Source organism: Amblyomma maculatum, chromosome 1 (genome assembly GCF_055883805.1).
Source record: "Amblyomma maculatum isolate TAMU_Amacu chromosome 1, ASM5588380v1, whole genome shotgun sequence".
NCBI classification, from domain to species: domain Eukaryota; kingdom Metazoa; phylum Arthropoda; class Arachnida; order Ixodida; family Ixodidae; genus Amblyomma; species Amblyomma maculatum.
In genome coordinates, this window is record NC_139344.1 from 68078145 (window position 1) to 68094870 (window position 16726).

Below are 16726 nucleotides of genomic sequence, written 5' to 3' on the forward strand. Positions count from 1 at the left end.
AATAAAGCACTTAAAATGCAAGAAAACATGAATTGAAAAGCTTTTCCTCAGGAACTGTGAGGGTAAAATAGGTTCATTCTTTTTTACTCACTGGTGGAGACAACACTAAACTGAGAGATGATTTGAACATTTTTATAGTGAGATGACAGAAAAACGACCTGTCAGTTTCCTGCTGAATTTATATAAATTTTCACCGGATCACAGAATGTGGTACAGCTAGGTTAATGCATATGCTTAACGAAAGAAATTGAAATAACTTCTTTTGTGACTGAAAAAATAAGTACACATAACTTTTCATTCAGCTGTAGTGATAAATGAAGAATATGCAGTGGATATATCACGAGTAAAGAATGCATGCTGATCAGCGGCTGAAATAACAATTGTAAAGCCTTCAAAGATGCATGCATGATGAACATGTGTACTTTATATTTTGCATCATGGGGATATACAATAGCAATGTTACACTGTTCAAAATAGCAGCTAAAGAGGGGAAAATTTGTGGCGCTAGAAAATTTTAGGCAAATTTTATTGCCGCAGAGATGCTGAAATAAGTTTTAGAGGTAGGAAACTTAGCTGCAGAGCAAGCTTCAAAAGCTTAGTAAAGTCAGTGCTCCAAGAAAGGTTACAGTCATTCAGATTGATAAAAAATATCAGTAACTATTAACTAAAACTAGCGGTATTTGTCTGACTTCACTGTTGTCAGAGTAATAGTGTATTAATTGTGCGTGTGTCACTGTGCATGAACACATGTACAACATTGTTGATACTTTGTCTTCAAAAATGCAGGTAGAAACATTTTATTTGGGAAAACATTTCATCTGAAGAAGCATAGATTGTCATCTCTTGGCATAAGATATATGTGAAAGGCTTCTGGTTTAGTCCTCACAACTCAGCTTACAGTTGTGTTGCACTCGTTGCAGATGAGGTTTAGTAACACACTTTATGTGTTGAGGACAATGGAAAGCCAAGATTGCTTCCTTGTTTCTCGTTGCTTTATCCCCAATACACTATGGGGGTGGCTGACTGTCGCTGCATTCTCTGGGTCCAGCCTGCTCATGAAATACAAGCGCATAGTTCTTCACAAATGATTTGTCCCATGCACTGCAAAAAAAAATGTACTGGTTTTTCAATTTTTGCCTTCTCTGCAAGTCATGTCTTTGCGTGAATGACCTTCGCTTAATTGTTAGCCTCACCCTTCCATCAAGGCACTGCGAAGAAGATACCACAATGGGTGGGTGCTGCTGCTTTCAGTTCATGCATTCTGCTCCTGGGCTCAGCCCTATGTTGAAACATGCACATTTGAATGCTTAAACGAGCCATTTGATCATATATTTTTTTTAATTTAGAATTTAATATCTGGAAATTGTGTTATCTGGAACATACATATTAAACAGGAAAGGAACAGTGCAGCTGTATGGCAGATATTTACTTCCTGCAACTCTGAACGTATGAACGAGGAATGTGTCGAGGCTCTACTGTAATTTGTAACAGGTTATTCTGTCATAAGGCAACGATGGTTTGCAGAATGCTTTAAAGATATATTTGTATAAGATGACAACTGTGGTGTCAGTTGCATGAAAAGAAATGGCATTGTATGTTTTTGTAAATGTTAGTGTATGTTTGCTGTCAATTGAGATCCATAAGGTTCATGTCTTGTATTAAGTTTGTGTTAGTTCTAATGCAACATATGGTTCATTTGAGTTCGGCCATATGTTTTTGTATGTCCAATATTTATTTATTGAAACAAACCTAATGTCTTGCGCGTTTCCTTCATGGCAACACGTTTTGCATTCATAACATGGCATATATGTCAAGCTATAGTTTAGTGGACCTGTAGCCTAAAACAGACTGCATACTTAGCCACCCCAAATTTTTTTTGTACTCAATTTTCTTTTCAAATTAGAATTACATTGCATCATCTGTGTGTGTGTGCACTTGCTATGGAACTGAAGCTAGCTATAGATTGCAGAGTATACTCCTTAGCTGTGCTTTAATTCCTGGGAAAAATAAAAACCTAAAAATTAGACTTTCAAATAAAATTTGCAATTAGAAATTGTGCGACAAATTTCAAAGTCCAAATTGGAGTCAATAGATTTCAATCTTATTCAGTTCTTTATTTATCAGCATATTGGACAGTCTCCAGGGATAAATAATGTTGCATCCAACAACTTCCCTGGGTGCACTCCGGAGCCATTTAGAAGGGAGCAGTAGCCGACGTTGAGTTGGGTAAGAAAAAGAAAAATTATCTGGGGTTTACTGTTAGTTAAACCCGGTAGGTTGCATATAAACAAAGCCGACGTAGCTTCTCTTTCTGTTCTTTCTCTTGTCTTCTGCGGTACGGCGTGGCTATCGACAGAGTTTACCCGACAGCTTGACTGTCAGGCCGGGTTTATGTGACAGGCTGAAACCTGGCGTAGTATTGCTTACGTAATAAAAAAAAAAATAAACACACTATACAGGAGGTACCAAAAATTATAGATACCTACTGAAAGATTTATTGTGACAATCAATATTTGTGCATTTGAAATCCTGAAAAATGCAAACATTTTATTAAATGCAGCTAGCTAACAAGAGTGAACTCAAACACGGCATCCCTTCACTTTATGCACGGTTACAATACAAAAGCACACTGCACAATTGAACCTTGCATAGTGAGGCCTTGTACATCGAATACATTTATTTGAAAAAAAAAAAAAAAAATGGCGCCGTCCACGGGAAGACACGTACTTTTCCGGTGTTGTCGAAGTGATATTCTTGGCCAGCAGACAGTGATAACCACGTCGCTGACCCTCGAAATGTCCTGCAGTCATCAAAAAAAGAAGACAGACCAAAACCGCACTAACTATACTGAAATATTCCTGTCGCGAGGCCTATGTGATCGTCGCGGACATTTCCATTTTTTTTTTTTCTTATAGATGCATGCATATTTCGAAGCATCTCGTTGCGGTGCTGTCCGAAAATCGTTTCGACAGCATGGGAAATGTAGGCAGCATATTTACTACACGTACAGCGTCGTCGCTTCGACGTGCTGGGCCATAAAGTATCGCGCTAGGCCTCTTTTTTTTTTTTTATCTCTCCCTTTAAGAGGAATTCGTCGAGTGACAGTAAGTAAAGTTATATATTTCATACAACATGTGCATAATACTGCTGTACCGCTTATAGCTGCTTCCCTCGTGCATTATTTTAAGTCCCTGAGGACAGGAATCGCAAAACACGTGTAGAGTAGCTGCCAGAGCGAACGCTAGGCCTCTTTTTTTTTTTTTCTCTCCCTTTAAGAGGAATTCGTCGAGTGACGGTAAGTAAAGTTATATATTTCATACAACATGTGCATAATACTGCTGTATTATGCACATGTCGCGGTGCTGTACACAGCACCGCGACGAGATGCTTCGAAATATGCATGGGATTTATGAGAGAAAAAAAAACAAACACGGCAGAAAACCGCACTGTGTGCACAATACTCCTGTCGCGAGGCCTATACATGTGATCGTCGGAGCAGCGTTGAAATGAAAGACGCGGGCGGCATGATGCTGCAGATGTCCCACGAGGTAAGCGGCAATTATTTAGGCTGTACAGAATCCATATTTCAGACGATTGTGCCGTTGTTATAGTAAATGGTGCTCACATTAAAAAAAAAAAACGACGTAACAAAGCCGTAATGAGCGCAGCCCTGTTGCAATAAGGCCTAGCGTTCGCTGCGGCAGCTACGCTTACACGTGTTTTGTGATTCCTGTCCTAGGGTCTTAAATAATGCACGAGGGAAGCAGCTATAAGCGGTACAGCAGTATTATGCGCATGCTATACGAAATATATAATTTCGCTGCGGCAGCTACGCTTTAAGTACAACGATATACTACGTGCAACATATCTAAAGAGAGGGAACTGGATCACGGGACTGCAAGCCTGCGGTCTGCCAGGAAACAATGGGGTGGCCCTGAAAAGGGCCGTTTGTATGCGCAGCGTTCCATCGGTGACTTGCAGTGGCATGGCAGCGTGGTCAGCAAAAGCGTGGTCAGCAAAACGAGCTGCACTCTCCCGTCTCGTGGCCCTTCGCCCTGCATCGCCGACAGTGGTGGACAACGTACACCGCTCCTGGTTCTGCCCTTGACGCTGCAGCGATGTCGGAGCCGTACACTTTGACCAGGGCCGCGACGATGATCTTCGAGAGCTGATCGATGCCGCGACCCCTTGCCACGTGGTAACTGTCGGCCGCGTACAGACAACGCCTCGGCCGCTTCGCAGCATCCAGGAAACGGTGCTGCAAGAGTGTCGAAAAAGTTGCGTTATGAACTCAACAATTTGATAAATGAGTAACAAACGAGAAAACAAAGCATTCTTACCTCAGGGTTCAGAATGCACACGTCAGGCATGCGCCGCAGCGCAGCAGTCAGGCGCCGGTTCAGCTGCCGACGACGGGCGTTTTCATGAAGCGCTTCGCTCTCGTTTTTGAAATACCGCGGCAGTATTTTAAAAACCAACACCATCCGTGCGACGTGCTGCTGCAGCTGCCGCACGAGGTCCTGGAAGCACGTGGGGCAAGATGAACGGCACAGCACTTTTAAAGCAAATTGTGAGACGATTTTACGTAATTTATACGTACCTTGATGTTGGCGGCGATTTCCCGCGGGCCATGACCATTAGCGAGGTCATTGCCCCCTACATACAAAATAACAAAATCGGCGTGCAAACGCATCTGCGCGACCTTAAATGACAGTGAGGTGGCATCATAACCGCCAAAACTGAAAGTGCACGTCTCAACATGCGGCGAAAGCCGCAGGCGAGACCTGCACAAGAATTTCATTTGGCTATCGCCGATTATGACACCACGCAGGACCGCCATCATAGGAATTACGCGCCGCAACGACACCCACGAGCCGAATACGCGCCGCAGCGAGAACCACGAACCGAATGCCGGCATATCGCGCGCGCCGCCGGAGCGGCCGGTACCTAGGGATTCCCTAGATGGGTTAGGGACGAAAAAAACAAGCAAACCCAGTTTTCATTGACGTCACATCCGGTTAAGCATCGAGCGTGACGCGAAAAACGTCACGCCAGGCCGCTGCGTGTCCACCAATCAGCGTTTCCAGCCGATCTACCCGCAAACGCTTCTAAGGCGAATATCGAGGATCGGGCCCCAGACCTTCTTTATTGGAATGCTCCGTCGCTTCTGCGCATGCGCCAGCTGAAAGAAGTGAGGAGAAATAACTTTTCGGATGTGACGTAAAACTTGTTTTATGTTTTGTTTGTAAAATGTCTGCCGCTTCTCGTCGCTGTTTCTAGCGATAGGCCGATAGCTGGTCGCCAGTGTCGCCGGCTCCGTGATCGCTCGCAAGCCGGACTGTGCGACTTGGCTGTGGCGATGGTGGCGGACGGGTTTCTTCGCATCATAGTTTGAATATCGTAGCCGAGTGGCCGTGTTCCTTTCCACTTGTTATAATACTCCTTGAGCTTCGGCCTCGCGTACTGCTGTTCGTCAAGCGGCATGCTGTGATATTCCCATGCGTTCTCTTAGTTACAGATAGCACCATCTCCGACCTGTGGACTCTGCGACGCTAGTTCTGCAATGCGTGTCCCGCCCTTGTCGATGGAACATGCCTGCAGTATGTTGCAAGTAACTGGTGTGGTCAGCATTCCATGTACTTACTTGCATTTCCCGAAATTTATACGAGTCACTGCCTTTGGATCATCCGGAAGTACGTATACAATTCGGACTGAGGTGTATGTACAGCACAAGCAGCGCAACACATGGGATGCGAAAAACTCGTCTCCGATCGAGTACTTGAATGGAATCTCGCTGTCATTTTTATCGTTGTCCTCGACTTCGACACCACTATTCAGCAGCAGTGGTAAACTTTAATCACCTCGAAATACCAGTATAAAAAGGCCGGTTGGAGCCTGTAATTTGTACGAAATTGCCTCGACTCTATCCTGGATTTCAAGAGGTCGGTTAGTGTATCCGCAGGGCAATTGTTTTGCCATCTTCGTTGCCTATATCGGATGTACAAACAGGAATTCGGTGTCCAATTGATGCAGGCAGCTTGGCACAGCTAATCTATTATGAAGCTCCGGTGCGATAGCCAGCCCGGGACTAACCGGGAAATAGAACCTCAACCGGGAAGGCCAGCTATTCATCACAGCTCGCAAGCGACTCACTGCCCGCCTACTGGGCTAGTCATGCAACCGTGGAATTCAGGTATATTTTCAAGTAAACTTCTGTACTTAGTGTACTTAGGAGTGCCGAGAGGTAGACCGCCCGCGCAAAGAAAAAATGCTCTCCACATCTCCCGACGCAGTCCTGCCTCTAGTTTTGCTCCTAAAGTTGAAGGCTCGAAGCGCAAGCTGTGAAAGTCCTGGTATTTTTGCACAGTATTTATCTTCCAGCTGCTCTAGCTCTAGACAGTTCTTGTATCGAATTCCTGCATTTTTTTTATTTTTTTATTTTTGTCTCAGAAAACATCCCACGACGTCCTATTCGATCGATGTTATTTCTACCTGCCCTGTTGTGCTTATCATTGTAGACAAGCATGTAGACTAGTGTCAAAACAATAAATAAACAGTGCTGCGTTCGTGATTCCATCTTTGTCCAGTCATTGCCCTTGCGACTAGTTGCAGCATGCACCAAAAACAAAGTTTGCCAAGTAATTATTTCCTCTGCCTTGGGAAACTGCAAGGATATGGACTGATATCCCTTCATATTGTTTGACACAATCATGCTAATGATGTGTTGTATTTTCAAAGACCTGCTTGCTTGCCAGCGCAAGACGGAACATTTATTGCGGACTGCATATTGGTTGTGTAGTGTCAAAATACACACATGCATCTCGATTTCAGGACATTCAGTACGCTCGGGTGGTTGCAAAATACTCCAATTGTCATGATAGCCAACTGCAGCTATGGGATAAAAAAGGTATAGGGACATAAATCATTGCAAGAGTAACAAAACTGCGTAAATTTGCACTGTTCAAAATATTAAACACTACACAGTGGAAGTAGTTTTGCTAGAACCATTGCTCTGACCGACATGGCAAACAGTCCTTGTTGCCTTTAGTGATGTGTTGAGCACAAGGCCTGCATAGAGATTTTAATCCTGTCAGTTGGGCAGAGTTATGTCCTGTTTTTGTTGTGTTATCATACATGCAAGCCAAGGTAATGCCATATGGTCCTTGTTTCCAACACTGCAATTCTGAAAAAGTGACTGCCAACACAGGTCCGATGTACACCGTCCCACTGCTGACCGTGTATATTCCTAAGTGATGTCCAAGTCTTGGGCAGACACTAATCGACGCAGCTCACAAAGCAACATTCCTGCCAAGGTGGTTGCCTACCATAAAACCCACATGCCATAGCTGCCATTCATGGCAGCCCAGAAGTAATGAAGTGCTGACGAAACACATTTGAGATGTTCAGTGAGTTTACACAAGAGGGAGTTGTTAATATGGTTAATTAGTCATCCAGTGAAATTTACACTGCATTTATTTTGTTAAACAAAGCTCCTTTTGTGAAGTGAAACAAGCTCCTAGTAGCCACAGGCAAAAAGTAGGCAAATGGCTATACATATTGAAATACTTATTGTGAATCGTGTTTTATTGTCGGATTCCTTTGAAGGGACACTAAGGAGGATGGAAAGCAGGTTTCCTGCATTGCTAAGATACAGTGTTCTAATCTTAAAGAGACCACACGAGTCGCTTTGGGACTTTAAATAATATTCGTGATGACGTTGCCCGCCTTGTCCCTTATCGCATACATCTGGTTTTTGCCTATGCCCAATTTCTTCTTTACCGCTTTAAGGCTTCCCCCGTTCTTTACAGCATGTTCAATTTTCTCCATGTTATACTTCCTTATATCAGCCACCTTGCGCTTAATGATTAGCTTTGATATCTCAGCCAATTTGATCTGGTCTGTTCGATTGGAAGCTTTCATACTCTTGTGTTTCTTAATCAAATCTTTCGTCTCTTTAGACAGCATACCGGTATCCTCATACCGGTATTTGTCATATTGATCGTATTTATATGCTGTGAGCAAGAACGTTCTGATACATTCTAGCAATGCAAGGAGGAGAAAGCTGTCTTATTGAAAGGTCAGAACACTGATTGTGGGAAGGTGCTGCTGAGAGGTTTGTGATGAGCAGAGCCTGTTTAATTCATCAGCAAGCCTCACTGCACCATAATTACGATATGACATGAACGGCCAACACTGTTAAGTTGCGCTGACATATTCATGTGTTTTATGCATGCACAATGTCCGTCATTTTTGGTTGCTGAGTGGGCTTACACGTATTTTTGATGTGATACCCAAAATGTGAGCTCTTTTTTTTTTTCCTTCTTTCGTGCAGATGTCCGTGCTTAGGCTACACATGACCACCTCTCTTGCATATGCTCTGGTCGACGGCTGGCAGAGATGCCCGTTTAGGTAACTTTTGGGTCGTCGAACATCGGACCTTCACATTTGGATGAATCCACCGTCAACTGGTTAAGGCGGGGGTCCCACTCCGGCAGCGCGAATGTGCCATTTTAGGCAATGTTTGCGTGAGCATTCTGCGCGTTGTTCTTTTTCGAACATCACAATGTAGGCATCATTCGAAAGCTTAATATACTCTCTGTCAAATGATGTGCGCTGCTTTAGTGTGTCAACGTTATCAACTGCATGAGAGGTGGTTTTGCAGATGACAAATTCGCTAGCGTCGTTGAAATACCCTACTTCGGATTAGTTTGCTGAAGAAACTGCTGCACTTAGAACAGTTTCCTTTGGCGTACACATAGAATGGGTACTTATATTATGAAACGTGAAGCGTAATTAGTTTTAATTTAATCAGTATTTGATCGGCAGCCTTTTAAACATGGTAAAGTTTGGCTGTTTTGGGCACGAATATCTGCGCTTTATCAACGTGCACAGCAGTAAAATTTTTACCACTTCGGGCGCACATTATAATAGTTGAGTGTACGAAGTTTCATCGAAATTTATTCGCTAGTTCGTTTTTAATTACCTTTCCAATTTGAAGATTTCCGTAATACTGCCTCACATCGCATAGCTTGACCAGGAAAACCGCTCATTCTACAGCCTAGGAATCATGCATGGCGAAACTAGAATAGTCGTTTTTGTGAACCATGATCGCAAATTGCGCTTTATACAATTAGCACGATTATACTGAGCCTTCAAATATAATCAAATTTTCGTTCACGACATTCAATCGAGAAGGCCCTCATACTCAACAACGTGAGCCTTGTTTGAGTTGGCTTTTTTTTAATATTGTATTACTGTAAAATAAAGTTAAAATAAGAAGCACAAACCATGGTGATAATTAGTATTTGCACCTGTATTCGGTCATTAAAGGTTTTTTACTGCTAGCGCCATCTAGGTAAAAGCAGCAAAAGTGCGAGTTCATTCAATTGCCAGGAGAGGCGCGCGTGACTACACTCCTTCAAAGTACTGAAGCTAGTCAAGAAACCTAGAAGTCAGCTTCTCTGCAGTGCAAAAACCCCTTCACCATGGCGGCCAAACCTGTTTTGGGGGCACAAAACAGGTGCAGTGCAGGAGACGTCTATTGTGGTAATAATGGCCACGTACATTTCCTGCACCCCTCTTCTTCTTGTCGCAATTATGGGATTAAGAACCCCTCCGTTTGTGAGTGCCATTCATAACACCTCCACTGCCCCTACCTCCTCCAGGCTCTCAATAGTGAAGGAATTCTGCTCAACACGTTCGCGCATGACATCAGGCTGGACATAGAAGTATTCTGCGCTGCACCCAACTTCTGCCCTCAAAACAGTTTTGGCTGCCATGGTGAAGGGGTTTAGCAGCTCTGCTGACTTCTAGGTTTCAGCAACCCACCTATACTACTTTTGTGCTGTGAAGTGTTTTGCTTGTTGCTATTTGCATTGCTGTTTGTGAGGTGAGTGTCACACTTTTCAAAAATTCATTGCCTGTCGAAACAACTTCTTTTTCAAAATCCAAACAGAATGCGCAGAATCTTCCGGTAAATTTACATGTATCGGGCTTGCTTTTCGGCTGACGACAAAAGTGCAAATTTATCAAAATTAAGACATGCCTTGACAGATTGCAGGTTGCTTGGACGAGGTTCTTCATCCGTGCGCGCAGTTGGTCCAGTGGTATTTCTCGCAAAATGTAGACATTATGTGTTTGACAGCGAGTGCTACGGATATCGCCACGTTATGCTGCATGGTGTGCTGGCAAAATGCTCGCACGTGATATCACGATACGCCAGCTGGCATACCACGCGTATGATCCACCGTTTAGATGCTATGTGCGTCATGCGACTCTCAAATATTGGTCGAAAAAGGAATAGGACAGTAGTCCAAAAGAAATAGTTTCGGCCGGCGGTATCGAGTGGTTGTCTCCTTCACATCTCCGTTGGTGCGTGCTCTGTTCCCTAGAGCTTTCAGTGGCACACGTGTGCTTAGGTGCAGCTGTCCTCTCGGAAAGCACCGTTTTGAATGTAGCTTCGCAGCCGCTAAAAGAAATACAACTGCAAAAGGACGACGTCGCATACGGAGTACAGATGAAAAAAAGAAACGAAGGAATTCGACGCTGCTGAACCGAATGTCGAGCGTTAGCTGAAATGAGAATGTACACTGTTTTCGTTCAGTGCTTTTCATGCTTATAAACATTACAAATATGTGCTCATAGATAATCAAAAACCAGACGTCATCACCGATAATCATCGTAATGAAACGATAATGAAACGTAACAGCCGTTGTACGTCTGTCTAATTGTATTTGGTCACTTACGAAGCGTGTATGGACAACTTCGCAAAGGTGGGACAGTTGACCGCATTACGCTGCGTGGAAAGAGAGAAGTTTCAACTGCAGACAGCGTAACATAAACAAAGTGACACCGAGAGGGCAGCTGGGCGCATTTCACTGACAAGAGAAAAGTGCTTGCCTACATGTAAACCGAATTACCGGATTCCTTCGGCGCACACGCAGTGGCATTAGTGGGGCCAAGTAGGGCTAATGCGCGTGCGCAGCCGGCACTCTCTACTTCTCTGTGCGTCTACGCTATGCTCAAAATAGTAAGCCTCGAAGCCGTGGATTCATGTTTCAAGGCCAGGGGTCTGTTTTAATAATAATAATAATAATAATAATAATAATAATAATAATAATAATAATAATAATAATATTGTTATTATTATTCTTATTATTATTGTTATTGTTGTTATTGTTATTAATATTGTTATTATTAAAACAGACCCCTGGCCTTGAAACATGAATCCAGGGCTTCGAGGCTTACTATTAATAATACTAACAATAATTACTAACAATAATAATAATAATAATAATAATAATAATAATAATAATATTATTATTATTATTATTATTATTATTATTATTATTATTATTATTATTATTATTATTATTATTATTATTATTATTATTCGATGCATCGTAAACGCTTTCGCGGACATTTAGTGCATGTGGTGGGTTGACGGAATGAAGCGCGTGTCTGTATCCGGCGGTCGTGCAGAAGAGAGTACTGTTATCCACCGCGGCACACGCACATCGCCACTGTTTTTAGACTGCCGCAATGAAAAAAATCGAACTTATTTATTAGCACAATGACAGCCTCCCTTTACGAGCGCACATGGTGATCCCCGATTAGTCGTCGCGGTGAAATTCCAAGCTTTTTGGGTGTTTCTTGCACCTCATTTCGGTTTTGTACCGAAAAAAAAAGTAAATAAACGTCGCGTTTGGTTTTGACATAGGACATCGTTTTCTTCACACCTTCGAACACGTCAGTTAGTTTTAGTAAAGTAAGTAGAGGAGGCTCAGAATTTTTGCCTCCGAATGGCTGAATATCGATTGACACCACCGAAATGAAATATGCGACGATGTGTGGAGCGGAAATCACATGACAGTCTGATTCGGCGCGCAGTTTTGACGTCGAGGTCACCAGCGGCATTTTTCTTTTTTTACTGAAAGCATTTCCGATAACAAACATGCAAAGCAGTAAAAGAAAATAAAACGAAAGACTAACGCTAGTTGTAATCCTTACTGCTTAGCATCAAGGAGCCACGTAGTCTTACTCAAAAAGATTCAGAAATATAAGCATAGTAGCACAGCTAGCAGTGCGAAAGCAATTCCAAGCAAACACGCAGAAGACACGCGGCAATATCGACCAAGGCAGCAGTTGTTGCTTCCTTCAGGAGATATATGAGCCTGAGTCTTGCACGAAGGTGCATTCACGAACTGGGCTGAACCTGTTCAATCCGTTTCGAAATGATTTTTGATAACAATACCACGTCAATTCGATGTAGACAGCTGTATGTCGAGACCTTGCGGTGAAACCCACAGTTGACCGCGTCGAGTTATCGCTATAGCTTCGTTCCCACGTGTAGCGAACATCACCCATTTTTGCTGTGCACAGATAACAAATGGCGACCACGCCTTGCAGACAACTTTATTTTTTTTTTAGTGATAGGAAAACAAATTTCCACTCCTTTGCAATGATAAAATCGGAAATAAATGGGAGGGAATGGAAACATAATGTTCAAAAAACAAAATGACTTGAAACAGCATCGCCGCAGAAGAAACTGCATAAATATTCGCAGCATATCTGCCATTTTCTTGGTTTAGAGAAATTGCTTCAAGGGTCTATCAACTTGCATCTTGAGCGTTCGCGAGCATTCTTCAGCCGACTGATTGGAAAGTCATTCTAAGGAGTTCTTGTGTGGACAAAAAAAGCAGGAGGATAAGGGTTAGGTGCAACAAGTGGCCCTGAACCAGCTCTGCCATTGTTCAACTCTAATCCTGCTGAAACGCTGCATGGCATAGTGAAACAACAAAACATTGGGGTGAGGTCAACGAATTGCCACCATGATTGATCTCATGATAGAGGAAGAGAGAAGGACAGGGACTGGTCATTTTGGGCAAGGGCTAAAAATATACAGGCACGAGGGACAGGCAAAGCCCTTTGTCCCATGTCTCTCGACCATCCCTGCCTCTTTTTTGCGCTTTGTCAAAATGAGCAAACTCCACCAACTAGCCCAAGAAACAGCATTGCAGAGAGACAGTGTGCCTAAAGCTCATAGCCGCTTTTTGTAAGCCTACAAAAGCTAGTAAATTCAGACTAGATTGACCAAAATTGACCAAAATAATCTGGGCATGCACTGGGAAAATGTTTTGTCTAACATGAAAATGAATACATTCCGGTGCCTGTGCTGTTTAGCATTCGTCAAGTTTTTTCTCTCAGTGTGGCTATTGAAGAAAGTATAAAGGCATACCACTTCCCCAAAGTACATCCAAAATTGCGTCATGTTGGGGGTAGAAGTGGCGTGGGGTGAAGGGAACTACTGGAATACATAAGCCCCGACTCCAAACACACATGCGTCATGCACTGTCGCGCTAACGTCGTCGCACGCGTCAGCCAAAGCCGGTCTGCGCATGCGCGCAGCGCCTGCGTGCATCGCGAGCTCTGATGCTGTGATCTGTCCCTGCCAGATATCTGGCGCGTGCTACACGCGTCGAAAACTAGCGAGGGGTTGGGACCGCGCGGCTGTCCCCTACTCCGTTCTTCTCGTCCTGAAGTCCACTTAGCTCCCCCTGCTTCTTTTCTTCACAGAATAGTTTTCTTCACGGTTTTCAAATTTTCTCAGTCCGCGCGAGAGGGTGAGCGAGCCAGCACCACGAACATGCAGGTGCATTCCCCTTTTGCGACGCCTGCCGTGACGGCGGCGTTGACGTCGCGGCGCATGGAAAGTGCTTTGGAGTACCCTCTTTATTTATGGCAGTTACGAGGGTTTACCTACAGAAGGAATGTGAGGATTGACAGCCATGTTTGTCAGTTCTTCGATTTTCCGTACTGTTTCCTCGGGCTGTTTTTCTTTTTTCCATCAATGATGAAACAAACCCTTCACACATTCGTGGGGACAATGTTTCCAAACGGTGTAGGTTCGCCAGTACTTGTCTAAATGGGGCGATCCCCCCCCCCCCCCCCTTCTTCATTGGAACCGCAGATGAACCAAAAAGGGTATCTTATTGTACGATCCCCAGACATGTCAAAAGAATTCCGGGGCTGGCAAATTTCAAATTATGAAATCATTGTCAAGAAACACATGTGCTAGTTGCAAAGCGGCGCATATTTAGATAACTGCTCGTGATGTCGCACTTTTCTGGTCGTCTTATAGCTCAGAATATGTTTATTTATTTATTTTATTTACATTACCCCTCAGGGAGGCATTACATATATTTTGAATATATTTCAGAAATATGTTGCACTCACGCTCTCGAGTGCTGCTAGTATGGCAGTCCGCTTTCTCAACGCACCTTACAGCTAAAAATGTCGCAACAAGAGCGCAGACTGACTTGAAACTAGAGCTCGCGGTAGTTATTGTAGCTGGAGTACCATTACCAATGTACGCTTACTACCAGCGCTGGTGCATTCGCCTTCAGCCCACCTGCTCATGTTGCTGTATATAGCACAAGGAGCTCAATCTAAAACATCAATCTATTCGTTGTGTCGTCTTCTGACCTTGTGCTCCCGTCCACGTTCCGCGCTGTCACCTCAAGATGCATAAGCAATACGCCCAAGCTGCTATTCTAAATAAAAACAAAAATGGGGGAGGGGGAGGGGCGGTTAGCTTACCGTCAACACTATATAGCCTCGTGTGTTTCAATGGAAATGCCTCCCCCCCCCCCCCCCCCCCCCACCAGGGAAAAAAGAAAGCGGTCAGCGCGTTATGAAAAGGAAAGTACGCACACCCACATATATCAGCGCGCGCGTTTTTTTTTTCTACTTTTATTACAACAGAAAAATTACCGACGATTACGTTACTTCCTAATGCGAAATTTGAGCATATCTCATTGGCTGTTCCAGCTTTTCGATAGATTGAGGCAAAGACAACTTTTTTATTTTATTTTTCACACGTATTTCTTCAAGAAACACTCCACTAACAGTTCTTGACTGTCATGAAGGAAGCTTTGTGGATCAGGAGTTCGCGTAAGGCAGCGTATGGACCTGTAGGAGCGTTGCGCAGCGAAGAGATAGCAGCGACTGACTGATGCCGCTGACGCCGCTAGCGAGTCAAGTCAACGTGGCTCTGCGTTTCGGCTTAGGATGTATGCACCGCGATCCACTTACACCGGAAAACACCGTCGCCGTCACAAAGGAAAAAGGTAGGGGGGTGGGGAGGGGGGGGGGGGGGGGGGGACACGCAGCGGCGAATGGTGGCAGGAGCGTGCGCTGCCCTGGCTGCGGAGCTGGTTACGAGGGACAACGCAGACTGCAACGCGAAACGGGCGCCAAAGAGCTGGGCTCTAAAAAAAAAAAGAAAAGAAAGCTGTTCAGCACGCCAAATGGCCACATCAGGGCAGCGCGAGGAAGTACATGTCCGGACAAATTCTAGGGGCAGTAAGTAACCGAAGGGCGTCTTGCATTATTCTTTTGTTGCACATACAACGACAGAAACGAATCCTTTGACTCCAAAGAATGCCTCAGTGGCAGCCAGTTATGCATTTTACCGTGGTTAGCACGAGTGATTGCCGTTCTATGCTTGTTATGAAAGCAGGTGATGCTGGTAGTGAATAAATAAATAAGTAAATAAATATATAGAAAGTACACTGGATTCGCAATGCAGCAAAGACGTACATCTAACCAATGAAGAGTACAGAGGAGATTCAAAGGGGAAGGGTCGAGAAGGAGCGGTCTAACGCGCTTGCGAAACTAACCCGCTTCTACTGGCGACGTTGCCTCATAACTGTCTGCTACCCTACCCTCTCCAATTCATTTCCCCCAAAATTTAGCCTGAATGCATTGCGGCAGCTGCGTGGTGCTTACCCTTTTGGTAGGTATTTCACACCTATTTCGCAATGCCGACTCTCCTCTCTAAGGTAAAATGAAATTGGCCATCGCCCTTTTCTCAGCTCATTAGGTTACCAACGTCAGTTCCTATGGTTAGAAAAGCCCGAACTAAAAGAAAAAAGAAAATGATTACTGTTGATTGAAACCGACTTTATTGCAATTTTATTATGTGCAATAACGTTTGATAAAAGTAGTTCTGCACCAGAGAGCTCGCAAGAATATCCTACTATAAATGCCATAACTTCAAAAGCGATAACAGCTCAAAAGATGGGTATCAAAGGAAAGACAATACAGGTGTGGATTTCAGCCAGAGTTCATGACGAAACCACCAAAGATGTATACTTCGTCTCACAAAATGTTTTTAGTACTGTGAAAGGCCGGGGCGCCATGGACCAAGAACACTTGGACACTTGCGCGCGAGCGAGGCAAACGCGTTTCCCTTTTTTTTTGTACTTTGTAACTAATGTACAAAGCTCCCCCTGTAATTTCTTGTTATAGCTCCCCTCTGCACTTCCCCTCGCTTTCCTCTCCCCATCATTTTGCTTTCCCGCCGGCTGCAGCTTGGGCGCTTCAGATTTTAGATAGCAGTTGAAGGGGCCGGCAGCACTCTTTTCCTTCCTTTTGTTTGAATAACCACTATCCACACCACTTATAATAGGCAATTGTGCTCCCACTGTCGCCCTTGCCGATTCGAGGGGTGCGTCGGAGCACAATTACCTATTACAGTGCGCATTTGAATGGGCCAGGGAGCCCCTGCCTTTAGCAGTGGTGCAAATCTCTTGTGAGTCAAAGTATAGTATACAAAGGCCACATAAATATTTTCCATCATATCGCACCTTTCCATTTTTGGTATACACTTGAGCTATCCTGAACATATATCGACGATGTGTCATCAACTCGCTCAAGCTTCCAC

At 44.0% G+C, this 16726-nt stretch overlaps 1 protein-coding gene across 1 annotated transcript; it reads right to left on the minus strand.

Annotated features, from left to right (window-relative positions):
- Positions 1-2685: 2685 nt before the first annotated feature.
- LOC146202728 (uncharacterized) lies at positions 2686-4884 on the minus strand. The gene is made up of 3 exons (XM_084588280.1): positions 4601-4884; positions 4341-4520; positions 2686-4258 (listed from the first exon to the last, which is right to left on the minus strand). Exons 1-3 carry the CDS (start codon positions 4841-4843, stop codon positions 4013-4015), a joined length of 669 nt encoding a protein of 222 aa, XP_084444406.1. The 5' UTR covers positions 4844-4884; the 3' UTR covers positions 2686-4012.
- Between the last annotated feature and the right edge of the window lie 11842 nt (positions 4885-16726).

Bases quoted from the DNA above. Each gene is read 5' to 3' on its own strand.
- LOC146202728 (XM_084588280.1), bottom strand. From the start codon at position 4,843: ATGATGGCGGTCCTGCGTGGTGTCATAATCGGCGATAGCCAAATGAAA. The intron at 4,521-4,600 runs GTACGTATAAAT...ACGTGCTTCCAG, and splicing joins AAATCGCCGCCAACATCAAG to GACCTCGTGCGGCAGCTGCA. The intron at 4,259-4,340 runs GTAAGAATGCTT...ACACTCTTGCAG, and splicing joins TGTGCATTCTGAACCCTGAG to CACCGTTTCCTGGATGCTGC.